Source organism: Rhyacophila brunnea, unplaced genomic scaffold (assembly GCF_057557595.1).
Source record: "Rhyacophila brunnea isolate RB1 unplaced genomic scaffold, BYU_Rbru_1.0 scaffold_22, whole genome shotgun sequence".
Lineage (NCBI taxonomy): Eukaryota > Metazoa > Arthropoda > Insecta > Trichoptera > Rhyacophilidae > Rhyacophila > Rhyacophila brunnea.
This window is the reverse complement of record NW_028232882.1, coordinates 6,736,854-6,749,842: the sequence shown is the minus strand read 5'-3', so window position 1 is coordinate 6,749,842 and position 12,989 is coordinate 6,736,854. Positions and strand designations below refer to the sequence as shown.

The window sequence follows — 12,989 nt, the reverse complement described above, 5'->3', positions numbered from 1 at the left end:
AGGTTATGTTTGGTTTACATTGCATTTATTATTCAATTATTTGTACTTGTGAAAAAACTATTTTGAAAATTGTAATTGATTAACTTTATATTCATTGTTTGTGTTATTTTGTTCTGCTATCGTATTATGTTGAAAAATTATTAACTAGTTATTCGATTTTTTGTCAGTAATATTGGGTAAAATCGGTATTTACAATTTTTTTCCACAAAAAATCAAAAAATGTCAATTTTTAACTGCATATTTCTTCGGTTTTAGTGCATATTTTATTGATTTTAAGTGCATACGTGCGTGCATATAATCATGTTTTTTTTTTGCAGATATATCCGCTCCCTAATTATAATGAGGAGTTCGCTCCAAATGATACTACTCTGTACACTGTTAATTAACGTAAGAATTGGTGTAATTACGGCGAGCAAGTTTGCTTTCTACCTTCACTTTCATATATTTAGATTTTGTTTGGTAGAGAAATGTTTCACCAACGTCCTATGCCATTTTGATTTGACACTCATTAAAGATCGAGGTGGTTTATTCCTCTGGATGGTTTCACCGTATGCACCCTTACTTAGACAGTATGATTGATGTATTGTATTAGATGAGAATAATATTATTAAAAATTATGTAATTTTGCAGGTGCCAGATATGGATGTGCCACAAGATCTACCGCACCTGCCGGGTGTGGCCGGGGACTTGCAGTTCCTCTCGGAATCTGAAAGAGCCATCGCCCCATCGGCGGCCCTCACCGTCCAGCCTTCAGAAACTTTCCCGGAAACCGAACAGCCTGACGCACAGTTCGCGCAAGAAGTCACCCCAGTCTCGAAAGCCGAGGTCACTAAGTCTGTTGTCCTGAAACAGCCGGAAGTCGTTGTGAAGAAGGTTGAAGAAATTGTCACAGTGAAGAAGCAGGGACAAGTGCGGGAAGCTAGTGGAGCTCCGCCACCTCCTCCAATGCCTCCGCCGCTTGCCCCTCTCCTAATGGCTGCTCCTCCTCCACCGCCGATCCCTGTCCCACCGCCCATGCAAAACCTCACCGAACCGGATTCGGGGAAAAAAGGAACTAAAGCTGCACCTCCTACGTGAGTATTGCATTTTTTTCAACATAATTATAAAAATATACACTTAAAATTTATTTATTTACATAAATTTTAGCATTACAACAGGCGATGAGGTCCAATAATAGTTGTGTAGTGAAACAGTAGTGTATTCACTAAACAATACTATTTACTAATAGAAGAGAAACAATCACATACATCCAGAATATGAGAAAATCACATAAATATACTATGACCTCATGTAGAATAGAACTCAGGGCCCCCGGATGAAAGGCTAACGCCTTACGCACTGGACTACGAGGGCTGTGTAATTGATAGGATAGACTTTAAAGCGCCTTACGCACTGGACTGCGAGGGTTGTGTAATTGATAGGATAGACTTTAAAGCGCCTTACGCACTGGACTACGAGGGTTGTGTAATTGATAGGATAGACTTTAAAGCGCCTTACGCACTGGACTACGAAGGCTGTGCAATTGATAAGATAGATAAGACTTTAAATGAAATTCGTGTGGGTTTGACGCGTTATAGTTTTTAACATATCGTAAGGCAACTGGGACCGTCCATTGGTCATCGTAATTGTTTTATATAACTGAGGTATCACAGGCACCTATAAAAGTTAGAAGGGTTCTATATTTGGCTACGTAGCACTTATATAGACTTCAATGTGAATGAGAACTCTTGCCATTGCATGGGAGTTGATAACTATCTTGGAAATCGGGAATATGAATCGTTTGTCCTCCCTACGCGCAGAACTACTCAACCTGCCATTATGCCCCCTGCATTCATATGCCAATTGACAATTCTAACCATCTTCAAAGTACATATAATAACCAGAAATTCTTAATTAATGTTGAGGATGTAGCTGCAATAATAATATATTACATAGTTAAATCAATTTCACATGTTCCCGTATAAGTTTGTGGAATGAAAGCCGTAATTTTATTTTCATTATATCTGAAATTGGTTGTTTTAAAATGTTTGAAGACCGCTGGTCACAGAAAATAAAATAATTATTATAATATTCAATACATTGATGTGAAATTCTCGCTAATTTTGAAATATCTCTCCAAGTATACATTCTCTGCAATCTTTCCGTATATTTTAATACTTGTAGGCTTCCCAGAAAACTTTCCGCCAATGTTGTCATTTAAAATATAAGAATTTACCGGAATTCAAATTTATTGGGGTTGTGATTTTAATCTGAACAGTGTTGATGTTCTATGTTATTGATTGAAACACATTTAGTGCCATGTTTGTTGAGTTATTTTGAATCTTATTTTATTTGGCAGCTTCTTGCCATCTCTGGAGTTATTTATTATTGTTATTATTTCCTTTCTGAAACTATTTTCTGGGAATATAATATTGCCTGCAATATTTACAAAATTCAATTAAATGGACTATGTATACTGTAAACACTGTAATCCAATTATTTGATTTTATACTGTAAATGTAAAACATTGTAAGAATGTTACGATAGTTCTGGCAACAATTAAAGCTGGAGGAGGCCGAACTAAGCAGAAGCATTGCAAATACTTTTGGCGATATTGACCCGCTGAGTCTACTTCTATACTGCCGCCATTAGCAAAAAGGCAGCTATCTGCCGAAGTCACATTTTGAGACAATGAGACATTCACGTTTTTTCAATTTTTTTTTGTTTAATTTTGTTTTATGGCATAAGCAAAAACCATTATATATTAATCCATGCTGTTTTTTTGCTAATGAATAACTACCGTTTTCACAAAAAAAATTAAAAACAATGTCGATTTTTATACTGAAATTAATTTTCTACTGCTTTTGACTTTATGTCAAATGGTTCAGAATTTCACATAGAGCATTAGCCGCACACTTTGTGATTTTTGTCAAAAAGCTGCCTTTATCCTTATGTGGGTCTATTCTATACTTATCGACCGCTAAAGTGATAAAGTGATAAATATTATCAAACTTAGGGTAGGTTTGTATCAAAATATTAGCACTTATTGTAACAATTACACGAAGCTGGTTTTTATTGTTGCAATAAGTGCTATATTTTAACAGCACCTATCTTGCTGCTGTTAAAATATCGCACTTATTGCAACAATAAAAACCAGCTTCGTGTAATTGTTACAATAAGTGCTAATATTTTGATACAAACCTACCCTAAGTTTGATACTATTTATTACTTTAGTGTTCGATAAGTATAGAATAGACCCATTGGGGGCAATATAGGAAGAAATGGTATGCGCAGTTTACACCGACAGTGGTACCAGTTGCGAAGGGTGGAGGTAGGCTGTTAATATCTGACATAAATAGTGCACACTAAACTTTGTCATTCATACGTATTTGTTTTCTTTGAACTGAGACTACAAATTGCAGATAGTGTTGGTTTGTTTTTAAAATTAAATTAAGCCCTACGTAAACCAAATCATAATGGCTTAGTATTTAAAAAAATTTACGTAACGTAATAAATTTAAAAAAAAAATGTATTTCACAATCAACCATAGTTATTGTTTTGCATTAGAGGAAATTTCTTATCTGAAATAAAATGCAAATCTAATTACTCAGAAGATGGTCCATTCTCTGACTTACTATGTGAAGAAGCGAACATTCATAGTAATTAATTATGATAAGGGTAAGTATATTAAAATTTCACAGAAATACTAGATAAGATAAGTACAACTTCTTGGTATTTTATTTTAGTCTAGAGTCTAGACCCAGTGTAATTAAAAAATAAATATAAGAAATACAAATGACTTGGAAATGTCAAGATTCTCCACTGCAATCTTCTCTCCGCTCCTTACTTACTCACTATATAAAGGGGTTAAGTGTATGGCTGATGTTAAAATTCATGTTAAAGCTACTTAAATATCAACACACTTTGAAATTGAAATAAAGATTTTGTTAATTTTACAATTTTTATTGTAAATATTTTATGGCTGAGATATATTCCTGGATAGTTGATAATAAAGTAGAATACCGCATAATGGAATCATTTATTTCTGTATAGTTCTAATTTTAGGAATAAAAATCCCGTTGAAATTTCATTCAGCATGCTTTAAGTAGGGGTTTAAAAATTAACTAACACCGTCTGCAACAAATAAGTATATCTGACGATGTTTAGCGTACACTATTTATGTGAGATCTTCACAGCCTACCTCCACCGTTCGCCGCTGGTTTGTATTATGTGAGACTTTTATCGGTAACCTGACATTTTTAATTATGGCAATATAGTGTCAGATCGTAAAACTAATAATTGCACTAATAAAGTGCATGGGACCACTTAGAAATTCCATTTAACAATAATGCATTTCCTTTAGCATTCCACATTGCTATTATTGATTTTATTTTTGTGAACAATGGCTCCGTATCGTGTTACGACTTCTTTGAAGCAGTCTCTGTTGGTTTACAACTCCTTGGAAATGCACTGCGCCATTGTTGATTTGGCAGACAATTCCAAAATATTTTCGATATAATATTCAACATCGCACTTCTTAGCATTGTGTTTTTTTTTGTTAATGATGACCTAAATTGTTTTAGAATAAAAACAATAATATTTGAATATGTTTGTTTTCATAATGTTATTTATTTTCATCAATTCACATAAATTCACAGTATATCTAATTCTCGGGAGGAGCGGAAGGGTGTGGTATAATTAACATGAAAACAAGTTATTTTTGTCAGGATGTTATCTTTGATGGGAATAATATATTTTATATTAACTAAGTGGAAGTTGAATTCTTGAAATTTATAATAATGAAATCAAGCGAGCAGTGAGGACATTGTAGATTAATGACTACAGAATCAAACCCTTCGTGTAGATTGTCTTTCATGGAGAATGACTAAAGAAAATATTCAATAATCCTCATCATTCATCAAAGTTCACACTAGAATTGACAATTTAAAGTATGCATTGAATTGTTTTGGTCTTAACGTACTTACTTAAGACCAGTTTTTATGAGAAATGGATGTCAGCCACTTGCTCAACCGATTAGGTCCATACTCTGACTCATACTAAACAAATTGAAAAACAATATGTGTACTTGCCAGACCAAGGATTCGAACCTGGGACCCACAACTCTATAGTCCGATGCTTAAAGCTGCGTGGCCATTGTTGATCACCTACAGTAAAATTCTTCCATAGTAAAAATAAACTAAATTAACCAAATTCGTCAACGTCTTTGCTAATAACGAACCTTCCATAACAAATTGAAATTCAACTGGATGTTCACATACTATGTTATTATTGTTTCAGTGCAAAGGCTGTGCCGCCACCTGCCGCTGATAAGCGAGCCGACTTAATGGCTGATATTCGAAACGCTGGCGGACTCAAGAAAGCCAAGCTGAGGACCACCAAGACCGCGGAAGAAACTGTAATTTTATTTTTATCCGTCAATAATATCACTTTTATTGTTTTAATTAACTTAACCGTCAATTATGTGGTCAGCGATGTAGCACTTTACAGACCATTTTTAATCACGACCATATGGTCGATTTCATGTGATATGAGGGATGTGACCGCAGAACAGTTTATTAAGATTGAAATACGAAACCTAGTCACCATAGACAAAGCTTTAAAGCCAGATATCTTAATGCTGGAAGAAATACAAGGCCCGCCGACTGTTTTCAAAATGTTACATAATATTAGCAATATTGAATGCACATTTCGTTCATGACAAACTTTAATGCACATGAAGTTTATCCCATATTTCTTCACACTCATGAATTTTACCTCCTTATAGCCGCACTCGGAAGAGAACCCACTTCTCGTATTGTTGTGTTCCTGAGATAGAGGTAATTTCTGAGTTGACAATATCATTTGTAAATCCTTTTGTTTTGCAAAAAACGAGATTAGCCCTACAGATCATTTAGGTCAAACAGTTGAGCGCCTATTTGATTCTGTGGAGTGAATGAGAAGGACAATAGGTCGAGATAATGCGATCACTTTTTACAAGGTTGTAATCAATGATACTTTTCTAATATATCAGTTTCTTATATGTATCTTTATGTTCTCTTTCTTTTAAATTTGTTTGTTTCATTAATCTCCGCCTCTTTCAGAAGAAAGCGGCGAGCTCAGGAGGCGGTGACCTAATGGCGGACCTCTACGCCAACCTGTCCATGCGGCGGAAAGGCATCTCGGGCAACCGCAGCATCATGGAGGCGCTGCAGGATGCCATCTCTCCGCCTGTATCCAACGCCGACAACGTCAGCCACTCCTCCTCTTCCCTGTCTTCTTCCGCTGAAGAAGACTGGAACTGATCGGAACGACTTTCTCCTGCATCGCTGCTTACCTAGACTTAACCATTCCGTGTCTACCGGGCCAAATGATGACTGAATGTAAAATCTCTCCGGATTTACACTATGTCATAGTCGAAGAGTTTCTTATAATTGTACTGGCTACAATTAAGGGATAGCTATGCAAGAATGTGTGTATTTTGTGTTGTAGGATGATGGGTTTCAGACACACAGGCATTTGGCGCGACATCAATTTAATCCAAACTCTAAAAAGCCAACAAAACTGCATTCTTGCCCACGCATTTGTAGTCACAGTATCAAAAAACTGTCAAATATTCAAATCAGCTAAACATTGTTGATCAAACGACGAAAGTGTTTTTTTTGTATTGGCACTTCAGAAAAGTATACGTGGAGATGTTTGGTGAATCCATCAACAATTAGAAATATACTCGATGCACAGTGTTTCAATTATTGGAAATATATTTCTCAATCGATTATACACTCTCCGACTATAAGCATTTTCGTGCTTTGTGTAATTTGACAAACCTGACCGGGGGAGGCAGCCAATTCGCTATGAATTCTGTGTATTTTGCGATTTCCAAGTTTGTTGCAAGAGCGAATAGTTGTTTTTTTTCTAACAAATATTAGTGTATCGATTCTGTGTGTGCCAGTACATTAAGTTACATGTGTTTTGTGAGTCACATACACAAAATCGACAATTTGTAATCACGCCGAATTTTTGTCGTCTTGATAAACGTGTCACGAAAGTGGTTTTGTGCAATTATCTCATAAATGGTTGACATACATAAATTCTACCATGAGATCGTCACTTGGAAAGTATAAAAATAAATTACTTTAAAATCTTGAAAACCCAAAATGATTTAGTTTCGGTAAAGAGTAGTAACTGGCTTATTATTGACTTCATTTAAACATTCAAAATAATGTGACCTGTTCTGTGCATAGTGATGTATAATTAATGGAAGTGACCTATCTTTTGAGTTTCATATTAACTCTTCGTCGAATCTTATTCTACAATTTCTCTCATTGATCTCATCAACAGTGATTTGATAATATCGAACAACCGCTAACATAATCTAAATATATGCATAAATTAACGATTAAGCTAAGGAACACAGCAAAGGCAAGACTGTTGAGATGTCTTCAAACTGAATATTAGTCAGATTTGTGATTCGGTTACCATAGCAACAGAAATAAACAGTCTTCATCTATAGATGTTTGATTGCCAACAGCATCCATGGGTTTCCTGTAACTGCAAGGCATTTGAAACTTTCCAATTTCGCTGTGTTCCTGAATTTATAACTCCCATGGTTATCTGAAACCGTTTGCTCTTTGACATTCATTTTTGATTTGAGAAGTAGTTTTTAATCGAGAAGTTTGCCATTGAAATAATTGGATTGAAGTTTTTGAGTATCATCCTATTTTCAAGCAAAGTAATTTGTCATCATCATGATATGCACTACAAGCCAATGTGGGTCTCGGTTGCTTACAGCAGACGTCTCCAGTCATCTTATATCTGCTAGCTCCACCTTAGCATCAGCATGTGGCTCTTTCTGCATATTTTTGTCTCCCGACAGACTTATACCGCTCCGGTATATTGATGAGAAGACTTTTGAGTGTCTTTCATCCTTGGCACACTTCCATCCTTGACACTGATAGATCCTGGTTGTACCTTGCTCGCCATATCTCAGCTTTCTCTCAATAAAGACAAATTTTTCACTACAGCTATCTTAGGTTAAATTATTAAGAATTAGCAAAGCACTTTAGCCCGATGTTTTGTCTCAGTTCTATATGTCAATAGAGCCTGATAAGTTTTTTTCTAGTTTTAGACTTTGAAATGTGTCTTATCTGAATACCATTGAAATCATGTTTTGTGTCCTGTTATAGCCTGTTTACACATGCATGGATTTACTGCCGGCAGTACGTATTGTCATGACCATAACAATAAAATGCAAATGTAAACACATTTTATCGTGCATGTAAGTTGTAAGATTGCATTCATGGATGTCTGAATTTTCACGTGGCGCAGTACAACAATAGTGGCAAACCTGCCCTGAAAAAATACAAAGTAAATGACACAGAGCATTTTGACATGTCAAATAGTAGCACCACACAACGACAAAGCGTCTCCCTTATACTTAAAAAATGCCATTGGCGAGACAGTCATCACTTAGGAGTATATCCATGCACGTGTTCAGGTGCTGTTATGCTGTCAAATACGTCGCCACAGTGGGTCTCTGTCGATTTGAAGTATTATTTTTTTTGTACATAATTATGTTGTGCTGTCAATCTTGCTTGCGATTTAACAAAATGTGGGAACAGTATCGAGAGACTGAATAGTGACAAGCGATGGTGATTCGATCCCTCTAGATTGTGTGTATTAAAAGCATTTAATTTTTTTTACCCCAAAGTGTTATTTAAATTTTTAATGTAGAAAAATTCAAATAACCGCTTGTCAGTTTAAGACGGCATGGATTAAAATATTATACAAAATCAACTTCATTAATAGATTGGCGAATTGACACCGTATTGTGATAATATGTTCCCCGGATGTTAACAAATTGACACTTGTCACAAATTCTGACCGATTTGTAAATATTGCAGAATAGAAAAAATATATTATATTATAAATAAGTGTCTTACGAATTATTGTGGTTTATATACTTTAGTTCCACTCCCGTGATGTATAGGGACCTTTAATGCATGCTAATTAGTCTGAAAGCGAAATTGATTAAGAAATTTTTACATTTTTTTCCTATATTTTTGCAAAGACCATTTTTATAGTAATTTTCCCCGTTATCTTGCCTTTTTATATATTCCTATCGAAATGTAGATAGATGTCATTTATGTCAAGAATAACTTGATAATATTATAATATTAATATGTATTATAAAAAAAAAAATTGTCTAAACGATTTCGGTAAAAATAATCAACAGTTTTAGTGTATAACTGATAGCTATAGCTATGCACATTACTCATTTGATAGTTTTTAGTTGATATTACATGAGCTTAAATTTTCACACGCATAAATAATTATTACTATTTAAAAGTTTTAATTAAAATGATGATGTTAAGGTTACATGAAATCGATAGTATTTTTTTAATTCATACACATATACAGTTATTTGATTAAACAATATTTCAGAGTTTGATACAACATTTTCGATATTATTTTGGTAACTTTTAAACAAAAATCGTATGTATTAATAATTGAGGGTCTGAAGATTAAACTAATTTAAGTGTATAATTAAAAAAAAAAAATTCAAGTGTTCACACCGCTATATATCCAAAACTGCCAAAAGTTGGTAATTGTCGAAATCATGTTATGGAGTAATTACAATTTGAAACTTGGACATGTCCTCCAAAATCAGGCATAATACTAATTTCTTTGTGATTTATGTGCATGTTCTATACATCGGATGACCTTGAATGTTTTTTCTAGCATACATTTTTATATATAGACACATAATCCGTTGTTAACTCTAAATACCTGAATTATGAACTTACCAACTTTTGGCAGTAACCCCATGATATAATGTCTATTTATGCAGTATTCAAACATATGACGGTTTTGTATGAAAAGTTATAGAGCGGTTTAATCCCAACATTGGATTCCGTTCGGTGGACTCTTGTTTCTAAAATGTTACATATAAATTACTTGTTCTTCTTAAAACACTAAAAACAAAAAAAAAAATCACTTAGCAACAAGGCCTTATTAACAAAATGTTCAAAACAGTTATGTATAATTACAAATTTGCATGTTCAACTTTTGAACTTGATTTAACTCATTTCGCCACCCGCGCACGTATACTCGTTTAATCATCAATGCCTCATTTATTATTGCCATTGTAAACCTGATACCAAGTAACCCTCAATGCTATGTTTTATTTATTGTGTAATAATAATAATATAAATAAATATATATTGTTAAAATATTTTAAAATGAATTATTGTATACTAGGAAAATAAACATAATCTTTACTTGTTTGAGAAATCTGATTATTTTAAGTGTATATTTTTGTAATGATGTTTCTCGAAAGTGAATATTAATAATTAAGAATGATATTGAAGCTATCGAAACGAAGTGATGATGTATTTGTCTGAATATTTGTTATAAATGTCAATTAATTATGGTATGGAGATGATTCTTGTATTGTTATACCTAGGTATGTAGTTAGTTTAGTGATGAATGCATCTCTGCCGGTCCATATTAATAATAATGCCATGAATGAAAAATAATATATGTTATTCAGATTCAAAATCGAAATGTCCAGTGTTAAAATTGATTTGATTTTGAAGCATTATGAAGTGATACTAAAATGTTAGAACAACCCTGCGGCAATAGTTATCTCATTGTTAGACTGCAAAACATTGGATTGGGGCCCACCCGACAGAGGGGTATTTTTTAATTTCGGTCTAATATTTGATACCGATGAATGTAATTTTATTTGTATTATATTAAAACTGATAATAATTACCGATTTTACTCACGAAATATTCAAGCATGCAATAATTAATACGCCTATGAATGATTTAATTCTGTTTTAATGTTTTCTGTTATTATTTGATTATTGATTGTGCATGAAAGATATTGAAAACCACCTTCAGAAATGGAGCCTAAATGTATTAAATCGAAGCAGAAAAAAAGGGACCACTGGTCTACTGATCAAGTTAGCTTCAAATGACTTCACATTGCACGTTCACTTGCAAAGAACTTTACACTACTGATATATCACATTTATTTGCCAATTTACAGGCCGTTGAAAAAGACAGTCCGCCACGATGATTAAATAAGCAGTAATAATACAGTAATACTAAACTTAGGGAGTATTATTTAATTGAAAAATCCTGTAAAATTTGTGTAAAACCATTAATAATTATAAGTGCACTCGAGTAAGTGATCATAATGAACATAAAATTTCACCGCCATATGTGAATAAAAAAATAGAGCGGAAACTGAGTGATTTTATTATTTGTGTTGTTTACCAACTTAACCATGCTTACGCGTTTGCTAAATAATTTCAAACGTCGTACCAGAAATAACGTATAAGGCCCATTCTAGTTATAGTCAAAATTCTTTGCTGTGTATACTGTTTACGTATTCATATGTAAACAATTTTACAGGATTATTTTAACTAAATAACAATGACGAAGTGTTGTGTAATTGGCTGCGAATCTACTCAATTGCGACAGATTGTCTTTTCATACGCCCTACAAATTGACAAATAAATTTCATTGTTGAAGTGTGAAATAGGTTTTTTTTCATCATCTTCGATTTCATATTATTTTAACTGAGATTTTAAGGAATTAAAGTATTCGAAAGCTTTTTAGAAAATATATCTGATTTGTTTTAAAATGTGCGTTACATAATATTATGTGATTTTATTCATCAGTTGATAATGCTTCAATTGTATAAACCAGTACTGGTTATAATAGAAAAATTTATTGTACTTTATAATATACCCACGATAGATTGATACTTCTGGAATAATTATGAAGAATTCTAGAATACTTGACTATCATCAGGTAGCTGATTATGAATGTTATTATACAATAACGCCTTAGTGCTTATATAGATATGTGCCTGGTCCACTCTTAACTATTAGGATTACCATTTTTTTAAATTAATTATTAATATTATTAATTAGTGTGACGATTAATCAACTGTGGGCGGGGACGGGGACTGCGTCGGAGAAGTTTAACGAATGAAATTATTGTATGGAAACATTTTATATTATACAAAAAAATCTATTAAATATCATCCATTATTTATCATTTTAGTTCAAGTACAACCATTGTTCCTCATCGTGTAATAAGTTTCATCATTTAATTATACAGAATTATATATTACCACGTGTATTATTTATTTTTAATCCTTACAATCAATCTGTACCTACATATTTTTCGTATATCGTAAAACGAATGTGTATTTTGATGTTTGCACAATTATTTTCAAATAAAAGATAAATATTGATATGTCATGTGCGGTGAGTGTATTAAGACTGAATTATGTGTGCACATAATTTAAATATTTATAACATATCTGTGTGTGGCGTGAATATGTTGATAAGTGTAAATACATCATCATTCTCAGGGCAGCTCTTTGTAAGGTTGGTATTCTGTATTGTTGATATTCTGCCGAGCGGTTACTGTGTCAGCGTATGTCATGGGTCCCGAATTCAAATAACGGGTCTGACAAATTCATGTGTTTGGACCTTATAGGTTGAGCGAATGACTAACATTCATTTCTCATATATATTATCTTAGGATCGGACATGGTAAAAAAGGTACACCAGTGCTTTCTTTAATTCGTATTATACTTGGAATTAGGTATGCGAATACCACTAAACCGATTTTGATGTTTGATGGCTTTAATAAAAGACCTTTATCCCAAGCAAGTCCAAAAATAAAAAGTATTAAAAACAACGTATGGCTAAGTCAAGACAGTATCCCTAGATTGGGACTTTTGTCGTAAAGACACGCTAGTTTATTGTAATTGCCGTACGTCCATCCATATAGGATTAACTTTGAATGAAATTAACTGTTTTAATATGTTATTTTCCTTCATTGATTTAATCTCTAAAAATAATGATATGAAAAATTTGACAAATGTATGACTGAAAAATGTAAGTATTCAAAAATTACCTGATCATTAGTTTTACATAATATAAACATCTATAATAATCCAAAGCATCAAAATTTCCTTACTAGGAT

At 33.3% G+C, this 12,989-nt stretch overlaps 1 protein-coding gene across 2 annotated transcripts in view; it reads left to right on the top strand.

Annotated features, from left to right (window-relative positions):
* Nucleotides 1-8,879, top strand: part of LOC147069985 (WASH complex subunit 1-like) — a 39,267-nt gene extending 30,388 nt beyond the window's left edge. The window contains exons 4-6 of one of the 2 annotated variants that reach the window (XM_085949505.1): nt 631-1,073; nt 5,278-5,395; nt 6,081-8,879. In XM_085949505.1, coding sequence (XP_085805631.1) covers nt 631-1,073; nt 5,278-5,395; nt 6,081-6,281 — 762 coding nt within the window. In that variant the 3' untranslated portion in view covers nt 6,282-8,879. The remainder of the gene's footprint in view (nt 1-630; nt 1,074-5,277; nt 5,396-6,080) is intronic. The other variant, XM_085949504.1, reaches the window with a different exon arrangement.
* The last annotated feature ends 4,110 nt before the right edge of the window (nt 8,880-12,989 follow it).